The sequence below is a fragment of the Pleurodeles waltl genome, chromosome 9 (genome assembly GCF_031143425.1).
Source record: "Pleurodeles waltl isolate 20211129_DDA chromosome 9, aPleWal1.hap1.20221129, whole genome shotgun sequence".
Taxonomy (NCBI): Eukaryota; Metazoa; Chordata; class Amphibia; order Caudata; family Salamandridae; genus Pleurodeles; species Pleurodeles waltl.
In genome coordinates, this window is record NC_090448.1 from 806207699 (window position 1) to 806235042 (window position 27344).

The 27344-nt window shown below is 44.5% G+C and overlaps 1 protein-coding gene across 3 annotated transcripts in view; it reads left to right on the plus strand.

The window, feature by feature from the left end:
* Positions 1-27344, plus strand: part of LGALS12 (galectin 12) — a 143117-nt gene that overhangs the window by 19143 nt on the left and 96630 nt on the right. For all 3 annotated transcript variants that reach the window (XM_069208052.1, XM_069208053.1, XM_069208051.1), the window contains exon 2: positions 26838-26926. In XM_069208052.1, coding sequence (XP_069064153.1) covers positions 26838-26926 — 89 coding nt within the window. The remainder of the gene's footprint in view (positions 1-26837; positions 26927-27344) is intronic.

The window sequence follows — 27344 nt, forward strand, 5'->3', positions numbered from 1 at the left end:
GGGTCCTCCCTGAGGTGTTGGTTCTCCACCAGTCGAGTCGGGGTCGCCGGGTGCAGTGTTGCAATTCTCACGCTTCTTGCGGGGATTGCAGGGGTCTTTAAATCTGCTCCTCTGTAACAAAGTTGCAGTCTTTTTGGAGCAGGTCCGCTGTCCTCTGGAGTTTCTTGTCTTTCTTGAAGCAGGGCAGTCCTCTGAGGATTCAGAGGTCGCTGGTCCTGGGGAAAGCGTCGCTGGAGCAGGTTTCTTTAGAAGGCAGGAGACAGGCCGGTAGGTCTGGGGCCAAAGCAGTTGGTGTCTTCTTTTCTTCTTCTGCAGGGGTCTTTCAGCTCAGCAGTCCTCTTCTTCTTGTAGTTGCAGGAATCTAAATCTTTCGGTTCAGGGAAGCCCTTAAATACTAAATTTAAGGGCGTGTTTAGGTCTGGGGGGTTAGTAGCCAATGGCTACTAGCCCTGAGGGTGGGTACACCCTCTTTGTGCCTCCTCCCAAGGGGAGGGGGTCACATTCCTATCCCTATTGGGGGAATCCTCCATCTGCAAGATGGAGGATTTCTAAAAGTTAGAGTCACTTCAGCTCAGGACACCTTAGGGGCTGTCCTGACTGACCAGTGACTCCTCCTTGTTATTCTCATTATCTCCTCTGGCCTTGCCGCCAAAAGTGGGGCCGTGACCGGAGGGGGCGGGCAACTCCACTAGCTGGAGTGCCCTGTGGTGCTGGAACAAAGGGGGTAAGCCTTTGAGGCTCACCGCCAGGTGTTACAGCTCCTGCCTGGGGGAGGTGTTAGCATCTCCACCCAGTGCAGGCTTTGTTACTGGCCTCAGAGTGACAAAGGCACTCTCCCCATGGGGCAGCAACATGTCTCGGTTGTGGCAGGCAGCTGGAACCAGTCAGCCTACACAGATAGTCGGTTAAGGTTTCAGGGGGCACCTCTAAGGTGCCCTCTGGGGTGTATTTCACAATAAAATGTACACTGGCATCAGTGTGCATTTATTGTGCTGAGAAGTTTGATACCAAACTTCCCAGTGTTCAGTGTAGCCATTATGGTGCTGTGGGGTCCGCGTTTGACAGACTCCCCGACCATATACTCTTATGACTACCCTGCACTTACAATGTCTAAGGTTTGGCTTAGACACTGTAGGGGCACAGTACTCATGCACTGGTGCCCTCACCTATGGTATAGTGCACCCTGCCTTAGGGCTGTAAGGCCTACTAGAGGGGTGACTTATCTATACTGCATAGGCAGTGTGAGGTTGGCATGGCACCCTGAGGGGAGTGCCATGTCGACTTACTCGTTTTGTTCTCACCAGCACACACAAGCTGGCAAGCAGTGTGTCTGTGCTGAGTGAGGGGTCCCCAGGGTGGCATAAGATATGCTGCAGCCCTTAGAGACCTTCCCTGGCATCAGGGGCCTTGGTACCAGAGGTACCAGTTACAAGGGACTTACCTGGATGCCAGGGTGTGCCAATTGTGGAATCAAAAGTACAGGTTAGGCAAAGAACACTGGTGCTGGGGCCTGGTTAGCAGGCCTCAGCACACTTTCAATTCAAAACATAGCATCAGCAAAGGCAAAAAGTCAGGGGGTAACCATGCCAAGGAGGCATTTCCTTACAAGGGTGATTTCTCTCCTCTCTTTAAAGTGCAAGCAGGTTGCAGCCTGCATAGAGAGGATGAAGTGGTTTTGAAGCAGCTGCTCTTTATTTCACTGAATGCTTTGCCCCTGGGGCAGCGTGAGATGGCTGATGCCCTGGGGGCAGCACATTTATTGTAACTGGGCACACTATCCCTGTCTGTGCCTGGCCTATCTGCTCAAAGCTGCACCAGGACACAAACAAGGACTGTGACCCTATATGTAATGTAGGCTCTGGTGCATCTACAGCACTGTTGAATGGCCAAACTAATTTGCACAGAGGGTCATTGAAGTGTAGAAGTGCTGAAATCATAGATGTGCTAAAGTTGCACTCTGGAAGCATGTGTAAGTTTGATTAGGTTAGTTGATTACCAGCCCTGTTAAGTTAGTCATCTGCACATGTGGATAATCTAATGTGTATTGTAGGAACTGTATGTGTGTGGTTCTTATGTCATGAAGAAATATACATATAAATGTGAATGTGTGCACCAGTCTTAGGAGCAAAAATGGTTATGAGGAGAAGAGAGTAGGGCAGTCTTTCCTATGGTACAAGAGACAGAATCCATGTAGACTAATTCTCATGGTTGTTGTGGGTGTAGGTAAATGTACTGCACCTGCAGGCCTTTTCGGGACAGCCACAGCTAATGTACTCAGTAATATCGAAGTACATGGTGACGTGTTTGCCTTGGTTAAATATCAGTGAATGATTGTGCTTGCTAATGTGAACACCTGCTGGTATATGTCTGGGGCAGGAAGGGGTGGAACACATTGGGAGGTTCTCTTTAGTGCAAGCTACCATCAGAGAGAGGAAAAGACTGCATATGAAGCAATAGGGCAGCCATGCTAGGCTCTGCCCTGGCCTTGCCTTAGCTGCAATCAGGGCGAACAATGTTCCAGGAACATCGTAGGCTGGGCTGGCCTCTGTCCATTTATGTGGGGAGGACCCTCTAGGCCAAGGCTGATGTCTAGCCATGAGCAGACAGATGTCCTAGAGCCAGCCTAGCCCTACTGCTATCTCCATTAGGCTTTCAGATGTGAAAGCGAGGTTGGCGCGTGCCCACACCAATCAACTTCTAACAACAATAATTTATCAGACACTATGGGTCCCCACTTAGCTACCAAACTTGGTAGGTGAGATGAGATAAGATCCTGGGTGAGATCCCTCAGCACTGTTAAGGGGTGGAACTCCAGGCTTCACCCTAAACTGAATTGCAAGCTTTCTAACGTGGTATTATAGATTTTGGGTTTGGTACCAGTAGTTTGCTTTTTCCAGGGCAGCTGAAGGACATCACGAAGAAGCCTCGGGCAAGGGGGGGCGTGAGACATTCCTGGTTTTCTGCAAGGTAGGGTGATGGATGCTAAGACTCAAAGCAACGACAAATAGGATCAGTAAGACATAAATTGGTGTGTGAGAGAGTCACTTATACTGTGTTTAGTGAACACTAGTAACAACACCAGTAGTGTCCTCCTTAGACTTGCCTGATAGATGCAGTCACACATAGATGATCACTCTGCCTTCTAACCAGAGCGATGACTTTAGAACAACCTCTCTCTGAGGGATCACCAACTTTTATGTAAACGGAGTATGACACCCAGCCAGCTGAATATGCATTTATTGGGGGGAGATGACTAACGCTTACAATTTGGGTTCTTGAAACCCAATACCCTTTGGATGCAGGAACATATGAAGTAATTTAAAAAACATTGTGACTAATTGAGCTGCATGTATTAATGAGGTATTCATACAAATGATATGGTTGCATGCCAAATCGGAATATAAAAAATTATCCTCACAAGGTCTTTTTACTGTAAATACGTTGAGTCAATCAAATGGGATTTACAGGGCATACCCTTTATTGTAGAATGTTTGTGGTAAATCCTCCCCTGCTGTACATTGGAAGGATATTGAAAATCACTGAGGACAACTGGTAGAGCCATGGCAAAAGGCAACTTCTGTTATAAAGTTCCATAGCCCCGTGGTCTGCCTTACCCTTTTAAGCCATGATGGTGAGTATTTTATTGTGTTTAATGTATGGCTACATAATCACTCCTCTCCCCCCCCCCCCCCCACCCAAACCACTCTTAGATGTTTCGTCTGTTGCTTCATCTTGAAAATTAAAATACACATTTTATTGTGTGTTATCTAAAACTATTTCATATGCAAAGAAGAAGAAACATTTGCATTATAACTTCTTCCTTCATGTAATGGCCACACACTTGTGAAGAAAATACAGCAATAAGCTACTTTTGTTGTAAGCTAATTTTGTATGTGAACCCATATCCGAGTTGGCTTAGTGATTTAGCACAGGCAGATGGATTCATATTCACCAGCACTGGAACTAGCAAATAAATAGGCTGCCAAAATGTCTCCGCACAAGAGAATCAATGGATTTTGAGAAAATAAAATCACGAGAAATTAATCCAAAAACTGAGTTTTATTTTGTTGCAGTGATAGTTGAATTTGATAATCTTCCCAGAAAACTGTTTTTTTTCTATCTGCTCCTTCTGGCATGAGCAATGTGACGAAGTTCTCAACAGTAATAAAATATTACAGTGGAAAAATTATGTGAATTATTTTAAGGCACTAGAGGTGTCATGTCTTGAACGCAATAAAAATGAGAGAGACTAGTTCTTATTGTTTTTTTAAGCAACAAGAGCTGTATTTTAGCTAGTGCTCTTTATTTATTTCTTTTTGTTTTTATATTAGTGAGTGTCCTGCAGATCGACTGACACTGCTATTGGGTGCTTACATCTGATCAGATGCTCATATTGCTTGCATAATTCATTATTCTTGTTTTTAAAAATAATCTGAAATGGCACCAAAGCTGTGCATGCATCCGCACACTTGGACGCCCATCTTTTAATGCTTTTTACTTAAAAAAAAAAAAAAAAAAAAGTCCACCCATGCTTCCTCGTGTGAGCTTAGGCAGCGATCTTTCTGTGGTTTGTACCCATTTATAACGGCACCCCTATGTGTGCACTTATGGATGCCCTTCTTTTATTTTATTTTTTTTAATCAGTTTTTGTATAACTTAATTTAAAAAAATGTTTCCGCATTATCATTTGTATGCATTTTTGTAACGGTTTCTGTAGCATAGTTTTTCCTAATACATCAAATTAAAAGATCATTGTCACAGGGAATAGCTTTGCAGGCAGTGGCAGAGATATTTGCTTTTCCATCATGCACTATAAATATTCCTTGACCAACTCCACGGAGTCTGCTTTCACCAGCCAGTCATCTAAACTCAGAAAATAAAAGGACCACCTGACCTCTTCAGTGATGCTATCACAGCCTCCAGCACCTACATCAGGATATGTGACGCTGTGATCAGCCTGAATAGGGGAACTGCAGACTGATAATATTAGGAACCCACTGTGAACCTAAAGTGGCCTCACTGGGAGGGAAGAGTCAGAAAATGGGAGTAGGTGTCCTGTTTGCCTAGGAACACCATCCAACCGCAGAAGTACAAGGCCAACAGAATCTAGTAAAAGGACAGCATCTTGAACTTGTGCTGCCTGGTGAACAGATTTACAAGGCAGAGTTCTGGGAATGGCCTCTGTCCTCTCTGCTTCTTGATTACCAGGACCATCCACTAAGGATTACTGGGTGGTGTATAAAATGCAGACATGTACTAAGTAGTGGAGAAGTCTAAATTTGAGTGCTCCCGAAGGATGACTGAGTGACGGGGTAAATGTAAAATATATAGCAGTGGAAATTCTTTACATGTGTGCATTCCTGGCATTGATGGTTATATGGTATACAATATGTTGCAGTGCATCTTTGATGTTTAATGAATAAGATAATCTGGAGCTGTTAATGAGTAAATGTTTATTATTGCCTGGAATATATAATATGGTGTGTATAAATTTTTTTATATACATTTACATCTTTCTTGTATATCTTTAAGGGGCACAATGCAATTCAAAGCTGTCTTTGTATAGAGAACACAATAGTTAAAATCACATACTGTATTATGAGAGCAAGCAACATTTACCTGGTACTGTTTTCAATGTTGTTAAAAAGATTGTCTGTTTTGTGATACACAGTTGTCCTCATTTTATGTGTTTTAGTAATTGATTTGTATTTGTGTCTAATAAAGACTGATATCCACCCCCCCCCCCTTTTCCGGGTTTTCAATTTCTAATCTAGCATAGTGGTTGGTTGGTGATGGTGAAAGTAATTGGAGATTAAGCTTTGTTGAACAAAAGTGTAATTTAAGAGATGTTCGATTCAACCCTAAAGTGAACTAAGTGATCTAGAACATACTGCTTCTCCGGAAGCATTGGTGCTGAGACCATAACGGTTAATCCCTGGTTCATATACTTCCATGTAGAATTGATGTAATCTCTCTTCAATGAATACACTCCCTCTCTCCTTCACGCACCCAGGCGTTCATTGTGCCCTCCATCCGTGTGTGCAGTCGCCTATTCATCAATCCCTCATGATGTCACCCAGTAATGTTCCCTGCACTCATTCAGTCAACCTATGACTCATTCTAACAATACTGCTCTGCATGAGTATCTGCATGTCTATTTTGTAAGGAAGAGAGTTTTAGACTCGTAATGCAGACACAGCGTAAGAAACCCCATTTATTACATGAAGTGTAATCATGTAATCTTGTCTCCTGCTGAATGCAATCCGGTACTTGTTTCAAAGGACAGTGTATCTGTGTCTATCCAAGACAAAATTATTACTTGTTGGTGAATAAATTATAGTAGTGACTGGTGAATGTACATACTTTTCTTTATTAGGGAACATTTGTATTTTTGTAATGGAATCCCTTTTAGACTAATGTGTATTAATATTTTAAAAAAAGCAAGGGAACAAGGCCATAGTATGTGTCACATAAATGTAGTCGCCTGGCTGCATAATTTGTTCCTCCCCATAATATAATTTCAGTGGCCCCCAGCTCTGGTACTGACTGCTGTCATGTGTGCTTGCCAGGCGCCCTTGGTTTCATTCCCCTGGCGTGACCGAAGACATTTTATCTCCTTGTACAAAAGGTCACCGTCTGAAATCGGCCAACTCTTGTTCGGCAACAAACTGAATAAGACGGACCTGCAAACTTCGAAGCTGTCCTCGTGCACTTTATCATTGCAACTGTATCTTTTCTGCGAATGTCCACAAAACAAACAGAGGATACATTTAAGATACGGTGTATCCACGAACGGTAGTCAAAGTTTTCAGAAGTAGGATTGACCTGCTTGTTACACATAATTTATTACCGTAAACAAGCTCTTATCTTTTATAAAGCAATCCCATTACCTGGAAACAAGTACTGTCTGCGATAAATGTGAGAGCACTTTCCAATTTTTGTATCCTACACTACTGTCTGAAAGTAACCCTTTTCTCCTCAGCTGCGCCATCCCCTAAAAGTAGGTGTAACAAACGTTAACAAAAGCTAATAGATCTGACTTTCATGTTTCATAAAGCATCCAAGACAGGTATACACAAAAGCTGTGGCGGTGACACAAGTGCAGTGGTGATGTGCTCATGGTAGTGATGCTTGTAGAGGTAAAAGGGTTGCTAATGACTGTGGTACTTCTATTGCCGGTGAAATGATGATAGAAGTGTTAATGGTGACATGGATAAAGGTGGTGGTGCTAATAGTAATTGTAGTAATGTTAGTGCTTGTAATGGTGGTGTTGGGAATGCTATGGGTTATGCAAATTTTAATGATGGGGCAAATTGTAAAGTTAATGATGTTTGTGGTGGGAAAGGTGGAGAAGCCAAGCAAGTGAGCTGCTCCAGAAGAAAAAACACAAGAGAGAAAGTGCTGGTGAGCTAGGAACTGTGACTTGTTCTTAGACATCCTCAGGAAAGGCAATGGGCAGCATGACTGGAGCTGCAGGATGGGCTAAAATTTTATCTAATAGCCCAGGGGAAGAAAAGCCCCAGTAAGAAGGAAGTAGGGTTGAGCAGGCCCTAGGACCACATTGGACGGATACTTTTAGGTTAAGGCCAGAAGATGTTTAAAAACAAAAACAAATAACTAGGTGGTCACCTTAAGGCCAGGCTCGCACTCCAGTCCTGGCAAAGGTATTAAAAAGAGTGAGGTTCAAAAATAAAAATAAAAAAGGTTGCATTCTGTATACAGAGCATGCATGACCTAAAGAATTGTGTGTGATGACAGTGAATTTTTCAGACGTAATATACTCCATTATGCAATGCAATGGATGTCCTTCATAGGAAGTGGAATGACGCCAAACAGTCTAGCTTTTGGTAAGAGAGTAACTAGCCCACTCTCTTTGGAGCGGGGAAGGGCAGACAGGAGCTACTGGTCCCCAACAGGGGAGGTTGAGGTCATTTGCCACTAGTGTCTGGGGTCTATCCTACAACAGTTGTGTTAACTGGGCCACAAACCAGCATTCCCACACTTGACTCTCAGGGTGCCAACAGCGAGTAGCTATGGGATTCTCAGGAGAGTAGTGTGGGTGCAAGATCTCAGAAACCAAACCAATATACACAAAAAGTTGTCATACTGCACAGTTCTCTTTTTTATTTGTTTTATGACAAAAGAGAGTATTGTAATATCAAACTAGTACTAAACACTACACAGTCTGATGGGTACGATATACGGAGCTGTACTAAGCTGTGTTTTAATAGCGAGATGCTGCAGTATACCTGCCTTCCCAGTAATCGCCCCTCCACCTGTTATGGTCAAATTCCTGCTATTATCATTCCATACCCTCTAGAGGATCCGACAACATTAGACTCTGGTGCAGATGGTTAAAAAATTTCCACTGGCTGGATGAGCTTCTCAGTTCAATGTTTTTGGTGTTCCTTTTATAAATAGTCTCACATGTGCATGTTCTTAATTGCCCACATGCCTGTCTGTTGGCCCATGGTATAGGCTAAGCACTCCTGTTTTACCTGCTGTTACTTGTGGGTGACCTGGCTTGCAGACTCAAGTTGCACTCACACCCCTCACTGCTTGACTCGTCTTTCGCATGATAACTGAGGTGGCTTCACTCAGGACAAGGTTCATGGGGCAGTCTTGGGGAGGTGGGTTGGCGGCAGCACCTGACTCCATTAGCAGCAACCCTGCTGTTCGGTTGCAGTCACACTCAGCAGTTGTGTGCTGCCTCCAGGCAAAGTTCTTGTAGCAATGTCTTTGGAGGGCACTTGCTCCCTCTACACCAATCAAGGTTCTTTGATTTGGTGTCCACCTCGCATTAGGAGTGGTGACACAAGTCTTTTGAGCCTGTGGTGGACTGCCGTGCTTAATGGAAACTTATACTCTGATACTGTATTGATACAGCTCACTGGTGACCTGCACTGAGACTACAGGACCGCTTTCCAGCACATATCACGCATGGTCACTCTTTTGGAACATCTGGCTCTCTGAGGTTCCTCACACCAGGAATGTACAGTGATTCTCCTCCTGGACAGTATCTACTCCTTCAGGGCCAAGTACACTCCTTCACTCTCTCAGCAGGCAGGCAGGTTGTTAGGCTCTTTAAACAGTTACTAACCCACTTAATCTCGTTGTGCCTAAAAAATAAAAATATGATCTTGTATAATGAAAGTGGTTCTCCTGAAAGCGCTCCAGTGACCTTTGGCCATGTCTGTGCTACATAAAATGGTGAAAAAATATACTAAAATTAATATGTGCGGGTGTTAAAATGTAAAGGCCTGTGGCGAGCACCAGCAGACATTGGCACAAATTAAACCTGGGACACATGCTGATGAATTGCAGAGGGACTGCACTACAAGTTCCAGAGAGCCACAGAGAACAGGAGTAGGTGGAGGCAGCCTCAGAGTGCAGGTCGGGTGTTATTTAAGGCCAACAGTGTACTGTGGTGCGGGACTTTTGGGGGCCTGTCTGCACCCGTCCATGGCCTGTCGATGCCTGATGGAGACATTCCTCTTGGTTGCTGGTTTTAAGACATATTGGTGAGTGGCTTTCCTCCTGTCCTTTTTTTGTATTAACTTGACTGTCAGACCATCCTAGCCTTGTGCTTGGGGGGAACTGTGGGGTGATTTCTTGCGTCCCTTCCAGTGACAGCTTTGACTGTGTGAGTGTTTTCCTCAGATTCAGTCTCTCTTTAAGGTGTGTATATACTCCAAACCAGCTTTTAAGATAGGGAAGACAAGGTTGTTGGGGGCCAAGGATTCGGTTGGGCTCTAGAGGAAACCTCTTAGTACAAGCTTGGACTCCTTTCTGGCCAAAGCAGTAGGGGTGGTTTCAAAAGACATTGACTCGGCAGAAAGAAGACTCTCAAGTTCAGTGAATGGCAAGGTTCTTCTGTCATATTCCCTCAAATTACCCTGGCATTTAGGGGACACTCTGGGCCTGATTACTACTTTGGAGGAGGTGTTAATCTGTCCCAAATGTGACGGATATACCACCAGCCGTATTACGAGTTCCATAGGATATAATGGACTCGTAATACAGCTGGTGGTATATCTGTCACATTTGGGACGGATTAACACCTTCCTCCAAAGTTGTAATCAGGCCCTCTATCTCTATTGAGGCCTTTGTGACAGGTACCGATCCAGCTTCTGGGTCAGGATGGTTCCTTGCCCAGGGCAGAACTAAACTGCTCAGTACTCCTACCTTCAAAAGAAGGAAGACCCCCGCCAAAAAGGAAGACCCAAACAATAAAAAGATTTCTAATAAAAAGAACCAGGAGGAATTACACCCTGGCAATGCTAATGATGTCCCAGCTAAGTCCTTTCATGCTGTCACCCCGGTTGTTAATGATAATGGCCCCAAAAATATTCCGGATAACCTTTTGGAGCAACTTAAGGTCCTGATTGAGATGTCGTAAGCCCCTCTGAAAGAAAAGCTGAGTTCTCTGAAGTTCACAGTCTCTAATTTGGTGGATCAACAAGAAGTTGATTCGGGCCTAGTGAGTATGGCGTCTGCTAACTGCCTACCCAGGAAGGCAGACAATTCCCCTCCCCCAAAATGAGGCTGGCCATTATAGCTGGCCCATCTAACCCAGTGGACTCTACTACCCTTTGTACATATATTCCTCCTGCACCTAGAGAGGGTAATTCTGTAATGCTGCGATATCGGAAAGGTAACTTGAACGAGGGCAATAAAGGTACTCTCTCTGCACCTGAGGGAGCCAGGCTGGGGCTTATCTGTCTACTCCTATTTATCCACGGCTCAACCTCCCTCCAGGGTGTTGCCCCTGTTTGCTATTAACCAACGTACCATCATTGTTAGCAGAAGAGGAGGAATCTATAGCGCGTCTGAAAAGCCAAGGTCTGCTTTAGGCTGGGCAAATACATCCTATTGGGCCTTCAGCTAAGCAGATGGAGGGGTATTGTGGTGTTTATCAACTGCTGTTACCCCAGGTTGGCACATTGCCTGATCTCTTCTGGTAGACAGCAAGGTCCATTGCCTAATTTGATTAACTTGGTGCTTCTGGGGTTTTTCTATAAGCATTTACAGCCATTGGGGAAGCTGACTATCATCCTCCTGTAATCTTCCAGCGGTCTGTGGAACCAGGATTGCCAAAAAAAGTTATGGGGTACATTGCCCACCATCAGATACTCTCACTGGGATAGATTCCGTGTTCAAGGTTGTTTGCTGGAACATTGCAGGGTATGAACCCAAACTTCAGGATGGGGACAGGCTGGAGAATATTTCTCAATTTGTCATTGTGATGATGCAGGAGGCTTGCTCCTTAGGGGACGTGGAGTGGGATGGGTATGTTAGCTTTCTGTTACAGCTGTTCTTCATAGAGCAAGGGGGTTTGTCGAATTCATGTTTTATTTTTGGCATTGTTCATTTTGAAACGGAGCTCAAATGTTATTTCTAATGACTTCTGTATGATTGTAGCGGGGATTTTAATGTGAAAACTGGCACATATGCCACCATGTTATGGTTGGGTGTTTGCAGAGGGGTGAAACTCCTAGAGGCCCTTTTAATTTGGTTAATACATCCAAGCTAGTGGGTAATCCTTCCAGGCAGGCACCGACTTTTGTGGGTGCAAGCACAGTAATTGATTATGTTTTGTCTCCAGGGAGATGAGCTAGTTCATTCTTAAGGGAGAGGTGGTCAAAGAATAGGAGCATAGCAATCATTACCCTATTGAGATATTTTTTCATTTACCAGATGTCCGTTGTTCCCACATAGTTTTTGGGCTTATGGATGTGGGGATTAAGGATAATAATGGGATTCTGGTCAACTCACCCAATGCAAATATTACACTTGTTCTCTACAAGGAACCGCTACCCCGGGTGGTTTGATAGCATATGCAGAGCTGTAAACAAAAGGTTGCATGTGGCAGTCTGTAGCATGCCTAAAAACAGGCCTATGGTAAAAATGGCTAGAATGAAGAATAAACTAGTCATGGAAAATAGGAAGGTGGAGATTAAGAAAGAGATTTGGAAGACCCTTCTCCAGGCATGTAAGGTGAAAGACCCGACAAGGTTCTGTAGCATTGTGAACAACGGGAGCCTTGCCACTGGAATCACAGAGGGGTTGGGGTCTAATATACCACCTGAACACTGGCATGATCACTTTAGACAGATTTATTCCTATGGGGATATTCAGGGAGAGTCTGGGTTGCTAGCTGATCACTATCCCTCTTTGGAAATTAGGGTTATCCTGGAAGAAATGATTACAGCTATAGAAGAAAGTCAGTTGAAAAAGGCATCTGGCCCTCATGGAATACTGATGGACCTTTTTATAAAGAAAATGTTCCCCTGAGGGTACCTATTGTTACTAATGTCTTAAATGCTGCTGCAATGCAAGGTGTACCCCCTCCTGGCGAATGGAATGTATAGTTCCTGTGTATAAAAAAAGGTGACAGATTGGATCCCAAATGATACAGGCCTATCTCATTACTGCTCTCAATGGTAACGATTTTGTGGTGAATTATTCTGTGCAGAATAGAGAGGTGGACTCCATATACTGCCATTATGAGTCAAGTACAGTATGGGTTTCAGGAAGGGGATGCAGGAGCAGTGTTTAAACTTGCATCCGTTACTTGGGAAGTACGCATTTGCCAAGAAAGGGACATTATAGCTTGCATTTATTGATCTCAGTAGTGCATTTGATAAGTGTGCCTGTACTAAACTCTGGGAGATATTACATAATCTAGGTTTGCCCCATCCAATATTGTTTTTTTTTTTTTTTTTTACAGATGCTCCGTGACGGAGTTAGAGCTTCAGTCAGGTATGGCATGTAGGGTCAGTGCCTTGAATTTTTGTACCTTTTTTAGGGGTGTTCAACAGGTGTGTATTTTAGCTCATATTTTATTTATTTTATATAATAATGGTCTGCACTCTTTTCTTAGTCTACCAATATAAAGACTTACCAGTTATGAACTGCAAAAGTGTGCCAGCTCTGCTGTATGTTGATGACTCAGATCTTGAATGCCGAATGGCATAGAGGGAGCTGTTGATGCCCTTGTCAGATATATGAACGACCTGGACTTGGAGGTTAATATATCTAAAGCATCCTGTATGGTGTGTGGTAAGCCCCAGAGCAAGCAAGGACCAGTGTTCATTAAAGGACAAAAAAATCACTTGAGTCCACAGGCTCTCGTACCTGGGAGTAACTTTTGATGCCTGTGGAAATTGGTTACCATGTATCCCTAAGCGAGGCACTGGTTTTAATGAATCTGTGGGTGCTGTTTTTGACCTTGCATCTAGAGTTGGCAACAAACAAAATTTGCCCTTTTTGGAGGTATATAAACTAAAATGCCAACCCGTTCTAACTTCTGGGGCCCCCATTTGGGGATAACGGAATTGTCATAAAAGGCAGCACCATGCTCCTCTGGATTTCAATATGGGGGAATAGGCATGCAGTGCTTAACTGAGATTGGCCTGTCCTGTGATCTGAGTTTGAAAATACCCTGTTTGAATTATATCAGTAATATGGCTGATAGTCTGGGTCGACCCAATCTATTTTAATTCCCAAAACTATTGAATAAAAGGGAGGTGGGTTTGGTCAAGAAGGAGATCCAGAGATTAGCAGTGTCAGCTAGGGAATCACAGGAGCTGACAAAAACGTCAGTGAAAGACCTGTCCGGGCATAGAGCCCTACCTCTCATGAATCAACAATGTCGCTCCTAACCAGGTTCTGGTTGGCTTCCATCAGTTGTGATCTTTTGTTTCCCACTGGGGCGGTTTTCAAAATGTAGTCTTGTGCGTCCTTGTGATATCTCCCCTCAGACAATGTTGCGCCTTACCCTGTTTTGCAGATTGTATTCACCTTTTAGGCAAATATTTTTATTACCTATTTTTAAAAGGGGGTTTTATCGGTGCAGGTCAGCTTTTTAATTTCTCCAGATGACAGCAGATGTAACAGTCTGTCTTGCAGTGGGAGATTATCTTAAAGATTCAATACACGGACGCAACTGTGAATTTTTTATGTTTCTACTGATATTTTTAGCCTATTTGTCGTTATCTGATTGCACAACATATGTAATGTGTGTTTATGATTAGTTTTTATAATTGAATAAAGAGATTTGACTGGCTGAATGGAGCCTGGACTGACCCCAAGAAGAAATATTCACAGCATGGACACAATGAAGTGTGAGTTCTGTGCACTTGCGTGTCATCAGCCTTCTAGATGTACTAACCAGAGAGAGACAAAAGGCCACCTATGACCTTGAATTTTGCCCACAGTAAACAACAAAAACAATGCACAGCAAAAACCCATCCCTCCCCTTGCCATCTACTAAATATCTGTGCTCAAGAACGACTAATTAGCAGTCTTTTGCTAACAATGCCCTCATGGAACTTCTAAATGGGCTCTGTCTCCATCCTCCTCACCTCGGTGCCTAAATCTCCACCCCATACCTACAGGAATGCAAGCAATACATTTCCACTGCTTGACGGAAGCGGTTCTCACCCTCCATCTTGTGCTTTGCTAAACCAGAGGCATCCGCAATGGATCCCACTGGCCTCCATACTCACTTGATCAACACAGTCCTACTACCATACATGTGCAACACACACACACTCTACACCCCTATGCACTTGACATGCACATGGAATTTTGGCATGATGTTCTGGGTTTCAAATTACAGCAGAACTTTACATGAGTGACTGGTCTCACACCAATGCAGGAAAAAGATCTGGTCACACTAAAGAGTCAACGTATGGTATGCTACCACCACCGCTTAATTTAATACACCAAGGGCTTGAGGGACTGCTAGGTGTTCCCCTTCAGGTCACACAACTCCTCCTTGACCTCACATTTTCAGAAACAGGCCTAGGCCTCTGTAAACATTCTAGATTTGTGTGAAGCCGGAGCCAAAATAAGTCACAATACCAGTATCACTTGCAAATGAGCACTTGGGACAGTAGTATATCCCTGTTTACCAAGGAACCACCATTCTTGTCCCAACAGTAATAATCCGTCATGTTGACTATATGTATTTACTTAAGATTTAATTAAAAAATGTCTGACAGACATCTGAATCTTAATAATCAGTTATTTAGTTAACAACCTACAGCCATGGCAGTAAAGTCTGCCTGGCTTGTTACCAGCTGTGAGGACTCTGGTGTATTATTATAAGGTACAGTTGTGCAACCTTACCATTTAATTCACTCACAAAACTGTCTTGAGTCGAGTCAGGCTCATTTTGTACAACCATTAGCTCAATCCTGGGTAGTTATGGCTTCAAGCGACAAGAGCACCAAACAATGAAATAAGACAGTCATGCAACATGAAAGAAATCCAAGACCAATTTATGAAAATAGATGGATTTTGAAACACTAAGATGAGGAAAATCCCCCGAGGGTTCCGGAGGTATAAATTTTAAAGTAAAATGTAAATCTCAGCTTTTTAGTTGCAAGAACAAACAAGCATTGGTAACTGTTAAAGTTTGAAAGAGTTGTGTTGGGCTACTCAGGGCCGAGTGGGGCAACCAATTCCGGCAAGGAGAAGGTCAGTGGAGGGGGGTAAGAAGGGGCAAAAAGGAGTGTTTGAACAGTTACCTGGTCACCAAAGCTGTCCCAAGTTCAGGTAAACTCTTTACATTAAGATCACAAATGGGGTTGCAGAATGCTCAAGGAAGCTGCGGGTGCTGTGAAGTCAATGGGGGTGCTGTTGCAGTTTTTCCTCGATCCACAGGTCAGGTGCGGAAACTTTGGTTACAGGAGTCAGTGTCCCTCGAAGTCCTCTTTGAGCCAGTAGAAGGTCAGCGGCGGCTGGGCTGCTGATCTCCATGTACAGCAGGTCCATTGGTATCCATTGGTGAAGGCTGGTGTCTGTTTTTTGCAACCAATCTGTACTCGGAAGGCACTCCCGGGTCTAGCAGACTCAAGTGCAATTTGTGGTAATTTAGATTGGTCTCTTGGGTTGCAGGTTGGCGGTCATCAATGATTCGATGAGTGTGGCAACTGTCTTGCCATCCGCTTTTGTGACCCTAGTGCCAGTTCCAGGGGATCAGTCGACTGACTCTTGGAGTAACTTCTGTGGTCTGGGGTTCGGGACTGACTTTTCCACAAGCCATAAGCCACAGGCACAGTCCTCTCTTAGCTAACCCAAGGTGCAGCAGGTGTAGGCCAGCAGTCAGTGCAGCCTGCCTTGCAGGGGTTGGCAGGGCAGTCCTCCTTTGGTCCTTTCTCCAGTTCTGTCATGATCTGAGGTTCAGGGTGCCAGGGGTACCACATTTATACCCAGAAAGTGCCCTGGGGATTGATGCAGTCACTAGCTAATTGGTTACCAGGATACCTCTGGCAATCCCAAAGTGCACTATTCTGCCCGCTGTCAAGATGTCTGAACCCTTCCTTGAATCTTAGGAGCATTGTAGCACACCCTAGAGGTGTGCTTATGGTGGGCTACACTCCCATAGGAAAACAGATTGGGCCACTGGTTATCCCTCTCTGTTCCTGCTGCCAGTCTATCTACCTGAAGAAAGAGCAGCCCTACTTGAGTGTAATCGCCATATGCCCACCAAAGACACTTCGCCTTTTAATCTCACTTTTTAGGCCAGCACCCTCTGAGACTTCCTGCAAAGGGGCTGAGGGGCAATACCTTCCTCTGCAGCTGCCTACTATTATTGATGAGTCTGAGAGTCATTCACACTACTACTCAGGACAGCAGCGGGCTCTCTTGTGGCCAGCAACTATGAGGCCTCGGGACAAACTGGGCAGTAACAGTTGCCTTTCCTAAAAATTACTTTAAACCTGACTTGATGCCCAAGTTGAATTTAATGTCACAATTCATTTGATATCTTGAAATACTCATTTTAGTAGTCCCATTCAGATGTTAGTCAGACTGACGCGGTCAGCCGGTAACTCTGTGTTAGCCAATGGGTCTGCTAACTTATTCACAGCGAAAACAACAATTTCAAAGCATTGCTGTTACAGCATATCAAAGCATATATCCTACTTAATAACATACAGCTCCCTGCATTAGGATTCCATAGGCCTTCCTTAGGGGAGACTTATACTGCTGCAACCCATCCTTTAGGGAGGAGGGGCCACCCCCCCTCCCCACCTTTTGCCCCTCATGAAGCGTGCCTGTCAGGCTGAGCAAAGGTCAGCCTGTCAGACACTCTTCATGTTCAGATCAGGCAGCCAGGAGCGAGACATGCATGATTTGCGCAGACTCCTGATTGCCTGAGCTGAACTTTACGGGGCTAAAGAGGTCACAGCTCCTTTGGGCATGACCTCCTCAGCTCATCAAAGGTGCCTCAAAAAGCGTCAACGATTGACTTCGACCTGGGCGCTTCAGGTTTAAGCCCTGAAGCGCCCAGGGTGAGTGTCAATCAGTGACACCTCGTCACCGAGTGGGTTGGAGTCGAAGTCTCACTGACCCCATCCCACTCTGTGATGAAGTTGGGACTGCTGCCTTCTCTCAAGCAGTCCCAACCCACGTGGGACCTCAGAGCTGAAGGAGTGTGTGTGTATTTTTTAAATGAATGTTTGGTGCGTGCATGCATGTATGTTTAAATGTTGATGAGTGTTGTGAATGAATGGATGTGCGTGCGTGTGTGAATGAATGGGTGTGAGTGTGCTAACGCTTCTAAAATTACTGGCTGCCACTGGACTTATATATATATTGTTAAGGGAAGTGGGGGCTTTGACATTCGTTTAAATGGCAAACTAGCAGTTTTAAAACTGCTCTTCCAGGCTGCCGTGGCAGTCTGGGAGCCATTTTGTACCCTGTCACACACAGGGTAGCACAGTCGGTGCTGCAGAACACCCTTTTTTATATGACCTGGGAACCCTTGGTATTATACACTAGGGATTTACAAGTAAGTCAGCTTATGCCAATTGGAGGTAGCCAATTTAACATACACTTTGTAATGGGTTAGTACACTGGCACAGAGATCTGGCTAGCAGACCTCAGTGCACTATAGAGTCGTAAAACCAGCAGCATCACTACGAAACTGTAAGGGTGATCATGCAAAAATAGGCATTTCCTTACAACAGCTTTTTGAAAAATAGTGACAAATGGCTAAAGAGAAACACACTACTGCAACTCGAGCATCCGGTTTTGATGTCCCCAGAAATGTATGCATTCTATCCAACATTCCATGACCCAAAAGAGGAAGGAATGTTCAGGTTTCAAAACCATTAATAATGATGACATCACATAATCATTCACTGTTCATGATACCAGAATAAACGTGTCCAAAAACGTGCTGTAATGGGTTGGTAATTTTTCATAAGGCAGGATCATTAGGGTATGTGGGAGGACTCTCAACTGTCTTACAATTTCAAATGTATACAGCACTTCTTATGGGTAGCTTAAAAATGTTGGGCATGAGGTAAATGGTATACTTAAAGAAAATATAAAACTGTCTCATTCTTCCTCACTTCTAGTGGCTTCATAAAGGGGAGGGAGGGTAACGGCTTCGGGGTGGGGTACAGTAGTTAAAAAAACAAGAAAAGAGAGGATGAGCAGTATTTCTATCAGCCACCAGCGAATTTCGGTGAGATGGGTTTACTTCTGGGCAATGTATATTGTATTCTTAAACATGAGAAACACTTAAGACGTGCTCATGTTAAACTGAGAGCTGTTTTCATAGCAGCAGTGGAGCCAATCATGCATCTCCCTGTGAACTTGATGTCTGATCTAATATTAATTATTAGTGTTTTTTGCGATCCTCTGATATAGAAAACGCAAGGCAGTTCATGGGGAACAAACAATTTGTCTACTCCTAAAGTAAAATTACCGCAAGAAGACTACCCTATGATGCTGGAGGCCCCTGGCAAAAGGCATCATCCAAACTCGCTCACGAGCAAGATGTAATGGGCAGACTCACTGTAAGGCCCTGCTTCAATCGCCCTGAGCTACACCCATGCCTTTGAATCTTCAGTGGCTGTGAACCTGTATTGCTGCAGCCGATTGGCTCCTATGGCTTATTTTGGTCCTAGGTATTCAGCACTCCTTCAGCTGCGCTGGGGCATGCTTTCGTTTTTACATTTGTTTGTGCACACATAGCCTACCGCCTGAATCAGAAAGCTTGGCAAATATGCATATGGATGTCTGGGCATGGTTTAGAATCCGAAAAGTAAGAGGTAGCTTTTCAGCGGAGGTAAAAATTAATACAGTCACACCAGTGTTTACAAGGTGTATCTGGACATAAGAAATTCTTAAACAACCACTGGCAAAGCCAATAGATCTCGTCAATGCGAGAGCTGGTGGCTTTGGCAACGTGTTTTAGCCAGGTTGTACATCAGTGTTGCTGCTGTTCCGCATGGGTAAAGGTGATAAGATGGGATGGTGTTTGGTGGGGTAGATAAGAGTGGTATAGAGCGGGGTAGATTTGAGTGGGATAGATTGAAGTGGTGTGTAACTGTGACCGTTAGGTTACATCTCGTGTACATAAGTGCATATGCATATAGGGCACCTGAAAGCACTTTTGGTGGAATACATATGAGAATGAGGACTTGAGCACGAGTTTTAAGAAGTAATTGAATAGTTGCTGTGCTGCACAAAACTGAAGTGCTTGAAATAGACACAATTTGTATGCACAGAGAAGAGGTAGAATACGTATGACACAGAGGACACAGTTTTAAGGAGAAATATATTAGTTGCAGTGCTGGTCAAAATTGAGGCCCTTAAAAAAAAAAAAAAAAAAAACTATTTTCTGCCATTTGTTTGGTGCCATAAAAGGAGGTGACAAACTGTAAAACAAAATCACCAACTGCTTTAATAGTCCGTGCAGTTTTTTGTGTGATGTTAAAGGAAGCACTGAACTCCAAAACAAATGAAGGCAGCAGCAAACAAACCTGTATAATTTAAATCAAAAGCAACCCACAGGTGTACCATGGAAGTGGAAATGATGGGCAGAAGAATGGGAAGAAAGTACCCTGAATCACAGTTCTAGCAGCAGAAGGACAGAAGAAGAACACTAATCAAATGTAATCAGTTAGTACTTGGTCCATGCTCCAGAGAAATAAAAGGAAGTGACATGAGGCATATAGTGGCCATTAGGTAGCTAAAAACAATGACAAAGCAGCTAATGGTAAGTAACAGGCAGTCTTCTAGCCCTTTACTGTATACAATACCTCTCAAAGCAACAGTGCATGCATGCTATTAGGCAAGACCTAAAAAAGGCAGCCTCATGAGACCAGTGTTACAACTCCTGGAGTTATGTCACTATCTAGCCTTAGGATCCTGGCCTCCTTTCACTGTCTGGCCTCCTGTTCCTGGAAGTACACCACAATATTGAAGTATGTGGACTGATTTTGCACTTTAAAAAAGGCATTCTAGAGCCATGCCGGCTTTTATCCCCAAAATGATTCCTTTAATGATATCACATTCTGATGCCAAACTCCGAAAGGCATGTCATTATCTGATGACTGGATCTTGAAGTGATGGCAAGAACGATTATAGGTTCCTGCAATTATGTCATAGACCATCTTTAGTCCCAAAGTTGAGAAGGTCAATTCTTTAAAATACCATCCCAAGAAGAAGAGGTTTTTGACAAATCTAAAACTGTACGCTGCTCTGACTCAATACCCGAGAAAGGAGCCTCATCTTTTAGGGTCCTTGCTTTTCTTTGTGTGCCCTCACTGAATGCTAGGTAGGTAAAATGTGTTCTGTCGTGGGAATTGTAAGCAGAGTTTGTATGTGCATAGAAAGCATTGTTCAGCCAGAAAATCACTGAATGGTTCAGCAAATTTCCTTGCTATTTACATATTTTGGTAACTTGATTTTGCCCTAACATTATGATAAGCATCTTGGAGATATAAAGCGGCAACAACTTTACTAGACATACTTTGCTGGTGAGCCTCAAATTTCCATATTGTTAACTTAGCTATATTCTGGAACATGGACTGGCTAGGAGAAATTGATGTGGCAAATTCAGAGCCTTTTTGGGTGGTCCCAATCTTTCTTCATCTCCTTGTGCCCTGGTTTTTCTATTCAGGTGCTCCAACGTTTTCTCAGGAACTGCCCAGTCTCTCAGTTCTTAAGAGAAGGTTTGAGGTTCATGAACTCTCCCCCGTGCTTAATTGGTAAAAAAAATTGTCAGGGACCTCATCAACACAACTACTAAACATTGCACTCAGATGAGTATGACAATTCAAAGTGTTCCAGGCCCACCAAGCTATAAGAATGGCTTGGGTGGCAGGTATTGGTCATTTTCTTAATGTATATTGAATTAGTAAGCAGCTGTTGTGATCATCTCTAAATCAGACAAACAGCTCTACTGTGTGGTAGACTGTCAGAAGTGCTGGTGTTGCCAATTGGTGCTTGTGCCGAGCACCAGAAACCACTGGCTCAAATTAAGCTCTGCTACCCTCCTCCCCAGCATCCACAACCTCTATCATATTACTTATCTAACTAGTCAAGATACCCTTTCTCACTGTCAGGGCTGTTTTTAAGGTGAGAGATTCTAGGGGGTAACCTAGCACTTACCCACGGTTTGGGACTGGTTCTGTCCCATGTACAAAAGGGCAGTAGGAGGGAGTAATCAGTCTAGTGTGGATTGCCTGTGACTGATTGCTTCTACCCACTTTGAAGCAGCGGATATGTGCGGCTAGGAACCCACCCACTTGGCACTTGTAGGGCTAGGTGAAGATTATAGCCTTAGAACCCGCCGTAGCGGGCTCTACCGGCTATTAAAGGCCCGCTCCCCGCGTTAAATGCCCGAGCCAAAGGCAAGGGCATTTAACAAGGGAGAGGGACTTTAATAGCCGGTAGAGCCCGCTACGGCGGGTTCTAAGGCTATTAGAACATTCTGCCACACAGGGCAGAATGTTCTATTAAAAAAAAAAAAAATGTCACGGAGCCCGAGGGGATTTAAATCCCCTCGGGCTCCGTGAGGCTTTGTTCACAGCTGTTGCTGTGAACAAAGCGAACATTGGAATGTTGGCGCTGCAGGCTTTTACCGGCCAGTAAAAGCCCGCAGCACTCCATTGTTTTCAATGGAGCCTCCAGCATTCCAATGTTCTAATTGACTGTAGACAAACAGCAGTGTGAACTGCAGGACACTCTCAAAGGAGTTCTATTGTCCTTTGAAGTGTAGTACACAGTGGAGCAGACTACAGTGTATGTACATACTGGCATGAACCTTAAAAGTAGAACCTGCAAATGTTCATTACACCTACATAATCTTGCTTAATTTGTGGCATTTCAGATAATGTATACTTTAAATTCCTGAACTTGTCATTATGCCAAGCTGTGTAATTTCACAGACGTTGGGGTAAACATCCTAGTCTGGAAGCACAGGAACAATGAGAGCAACCAGTGGTACTTGTGTTTTTTGCTACTACTTCTTTTTAGCACAAATGTGTCCTCTTTTCCAAAATAGATACAGAGACACATTTCACGTTTAAAATCTAGACCTAAATGCCAGATTTGCATTTTACATAATTTCACCAAAATGTTGCTACATGTTTCCTACACAAAAGGAAATCATGTAACTTTCGCCCAGCCCTATTTAAGCTTTCTCCTTTGACAGCTGGGAGTGGGTGGCACACTTGGCCTCGCTGCAGCTGATGAACATACAGAAACACTAGCAATAAGGAAGGTCGTTTTTCCTTGAATTGTTGAACTCTGCCCTCGGCAATGGTACAATGAGCACTTACAACAAGCTTCCTTGAAACGCTCTCCTTCTCGGAGCTTTAACAGCCCAGCCACAAACCTGAGATGGCAGCCCTTAGGACTCGCTCCATCTTCAGCATGACGGCTTGGAAAAACGGGGAGGGGTAGGGCGGAGAGCAACTGGTGATGTGCGTATAGGTCCTGTAGATTCTTCTTGGAAGAGGTGCTTGACATACCAGAACATCATGGACTCTGGTATGGGAATAGTGCTTTATGCACTAGACCAATAGAGATTTTGACATCTCAATGCTACTGTACATAGTAAGGCAGTGTGGCTTCTTCTATAGCAACACTGCTGTATATAGTGATGCAATGGGCATTTTGGCACTGAAAAGATGCTTTACGTACTAATCAAAGTGAATACTGACACCAAAATGATGCCTACCTCCCAGGTACTCATTGTGTTTACTTGCATGAAAGTCATTCTTTACATTCTGAAGGCTGTAGGAGCTGTCCTGGCAATGGAGCTTGACATTCTGAGGAAACAATGTGGATGTTTTGGGTACTGTGGCAATGTATAAACTGGTATTGTCACAGTATCTACACAATTATGCTGCCTGAGCCAATTCAAGAATTTACCTGCGGGAGTTCTGAGCAACATCCCTGAGCCAATAAGCAGCCCAGGAATTGAGCAGACCTGTGGCATGCTTGAGTGGCGCCATTGAAGGCTGTCACACTGAACTTCTGATTATAAGTGCCTTGTTGTGACCAATAGGCAACGTCCCTTTTTCTTCTTTTTTTTTTTTTTTCTTTAGACGTCCTAAATAAATAAGTTAGCAGTACAAAAGTTTTAATATTCAATAGAACTCTTTTTATGTCTTCTGGCATAGGAATCGTGATGGGCATGTTGATTAATGGAGCACCTTTTAACAGAGAGAATTTTTTTTTTTTCTGGGTTGGAAAATGTTTACCTACCTGGCATCCATTTTTTTAAAACAGAGCGCAAACTTGTAGACTCCTTCATTTTTTTTTCGTGGGCACTTCAGGAGACAATGATGTTTTCGAACTCTCAATAGCTCCCTTACAGAACTGCTGTAAAATTTACTATTTGCTCAAATTTGTTCCATAGCCTTCCAGAAAAGGCTTAATATTACTAGCTATGTTTACTCTTACTGTGCTGTGTGGAAACTAACATGGACGTTTTTTGCCAAAAGAGCTTTTATTTCCCTTCTCAGTGTATTCACTCTTGCTTCTGGCTAGTCAAAGATTCTGTGCTTACAATTTCATGCTTTTATACAAGATCAGTCACACCTGTAGTCTAACTGTAACGTATTTCCTTTAGTCACTACTGCAGGAAGTTGGCTCTGTACATATTATCTCAAAGTAAGATAGTGCGCACAGAGTCCAAGGGTTCCCCTTAGAGGTAAGATAGTGGCAAAATTAGATAATTCTAATGCTCTATTTTGTGGTAGTGTGGTCGAGCAGTAGGCTTATCAGAGGGTAGTGTTAAGCATTTGTTGTACACACACAGGTAATAAATGAGGAACACACATTCAAAGACTTAACTCCAGGCCAATAGTTTTTATATAGAAAAATATATTTTCTTAATTTATTTTTAGAACCACAAGTTCAAGATTTCAAGTAAATACATAAAATGCAAGGTACTCCACACAGGTAAGTTAGGAACTTTGAATTAGAGCAATAGCATACACAGTATTGGTTAAAATGGCAATAAGCTATTTTAAAAGTGGACACAGTGCAAAAATCAACAGTTCCTGTGGAGGTGAGTAATGGTTATTTTGTCAGGTAAGTAAGACACTTACAAGTTCAAGTTCCTGGGCATAGGCAGCCCACCATTGGGGCTTCAAGGCAACCCCAAAGTTACCACACCAGCAGCACAGGGCCGGTCAGGTGCAGAGGTCAAAGAGGTGCCCAAAACACATAGGCGCCTATGAAGAACAGGGGTGCTCCGGTTCCAGTCTGCCAGCAGGTAAGTACCCGCGTCCTCAGAGGGCAGACCAGGGGGGTTTTGTAGAGCACTGGGGTGGGAGGGGGACACAAGTAGGCACTCAAAACACGCCCTCAGCGGCACAGGGGCGGCCGGGTGCAGTGTGCAAAGCAGGCGTCGGATTTTGTATAGGAATCAATGGAGGGACCCGGGGGTCACTCTAACGGTGCAGGCAGGGCACAGGGGGGCTTCTCTGGCCAGCCACTGACTGGGCTAGGCATAGGGTCACCTGATGGTCACTCCTGCACTGAAGTTCGGTTCCTTCTGGTCCTGGGGGCTGCGGGTGCAATGCTTGGTCCAGGCGTCAGGTTCCATGTTACAGGCAGTTGCGGTCAGAGGGAGCCTCTGGATTCTCTCTGCATGCGTCGCTGTGGGGGTCCAGGTGGGTCGTCTCGGTTTACTCACAAGGTCGCAGTCACCTGGGAGTCCCCCCCTGTAGTGTTGGTTCTCTGAAGCTTGAGCCGGGGGCGTCAGGTGCAGAGGGTGAAGTCTCACGCTTCCGGCGGGAAGAGTGAGTTCTTTAAAAGTTGCTTCTTTGTTGCAAAGATGTTACTGATGGTGAACAGTGCTGCTGTTCTCGGGAGGTTCTTGGTCCTTTGGGTTTCAGGGCAGTCCTCTGAGGCTTCAGAGGTCGCTGGTCCCTGTAGGATGCGTTGTTGTTGCAGTTTTCTTTGAGTCAGGAGATAGGCCGGTAGGGCTGGTGCCAAAGCAGATGTCTCCGTCGTCTCTGCAGGGCTTCCAGGTCAGCAGTCCTTCTTGTTGCAGGAATCTGATTTCCTGGTTTCTGGGGTGCCCCTAAATACTAAATGTAGGGGTGTGTTCAGGTCTGGGAGGCAGTAGCCGATGGCTTCTGTCCTGGAGGGTGGCTACACCCTCTTTGTGCCTCCTCCCTGAGGGGAGGGGGGCACATCCCTAATCCTATTGGGGGAATCCTCCAATCTCAAGTTGGAGGATTTCTAAAGGCAGGGGTCACCTCAGCTCAGGACACCTTACGGGCTGTCCTGACTGGTGGGTGACTCCTCCTTGTTTTTCTCATTATCTCCTCCAGCCTTGCCGCCAAAAGTGGGGGCAGTGGCCGGAGGGGCGAGCATCTCCACTAGCTGGGATGCCCTGGGGTGCTGTAACAAAAGGCATGAGCCTTTGAGGCTTACTGCCAGGTGTTACAGTTCCTGCAGGGGGAGGTGAGAAGCACCTCCACCTAGTGCAGGCTTTGTTACTGGCCACAGAGTGACAAAGGCACACTCCCCATGTGTCCAGCAACTTGTCTGGTTGTGGCAGGCTGGCAGAAACTGGTCAGCTAGCACTAGGAGTCGGACTGGTATTCAGGGGCATCTCTAAGATGCCCTCTGGGTGTATTTTACAATAAATTCCACACTGGCATCAGTGTGCATTTATTGTGCTGAGAAGTTTGATACCAAACGTCCCAGATTTCAGTGAAGCCATTATGGAACTGTGGAGTTCGTATTTGACAAACTCCTAGACCATATACTCTTTATGGCTACCCTGCACTTACAATGTCTAAGGTTTTGCTTAGACACTGTAGGGGCATAGTGCTCATGCACATATGTCCTCCCCTATGGTATAGTGCGCCCTGCCTTAGGGCTGTAAGGTCTGCTAGAGGGGTGACTTACCTATGCCACAGGCAGTGTGAGGTTTGGCATGGCACTCTGAGGGGAGTGTCATGTCGACTTAGTCATTTTCTCCCCACCAGCACACAAGCTGCGAGGCAGTGTGCATGTGCTGAGTGAGGGGTCCCCAGGGTGGTATAATACATGCTGCATCCCTTAGAGACCTTCCCTGGCATCACGGCCGTTGGTCCCAGGGGTACCATTTACAAGGGACGTATCTGAGGGCCAGGGCTGTGCCAATTGTGGGAACAAAGGTACAGTTTAGGGAAAGAACACTGGTGCTGGGGCCTGGTTAGCAGGGTCCCAGCACACTTTCAATCATATCTGGCATCAACAAAAGGCAAAAAGTCAGGGGGGTAACCATGCCAAGAAGGCATTTCCTTACAACTACCCACCTAGGATTAGTGGTTCCAAACTATGCACCTTTCCTTCCTTCCAACTCCAACCTTCCTCACAACGCCTTCTTGCCTCCATTTTCTGTTTTCTTTAGGCCATCTGAGTCGTTGTTGTGTAGAAATGCCACGGCTTCACTGGCAGAATGAAAGTAAGATGTTGTGTAGCTCATGTTGCTCCTTGTAGTTATCACCACTCACATTATCCTGTTAAAGTTTTCAGCTTCCTGACCTTCTGTTTCTTTCTCTCGTCTTTCTCAGGTGCTCCCTTACATTACAACTATTTTTGGTGGTGTCTATCACGGGAAGCAGATTCTTGTGCATGGAACAGTTCATGGTGAAGCAGAGAGGTATGCACTGTCAAGATTACTGTATTGTGTAGTGTATGGAAGGGGGTTCTATGGAGGATGAAAGTGTAACAATAATGAATCCTAATGATTCTGAAGTTGGCAGTGCTCCAGTACACAGCCTATAGTGAGGTGAACTAGAAGTGTCCCATAACGAGAAGGAGCATATAGGCAAGGGAAGGCTGGCTATATTATGTTTATATAGCATTTACCCCAGTAGATTACAAGCATCAGGGCTGCTCTTGGGTCAGGGTGGGCTGCCGCAACTCACACCACTTTGGGCCCATTCTAATCACAACCTCCTTCAGAATGGGATTGGTTTAGACATTTTTGCTAGGGCTAATTTTGTAGTCCTGCCCTGCACATGAGACTTTCTTTAGAGGCAGTCTTTTTGTTTGAGGTATCCATGGAATGAGTCGGG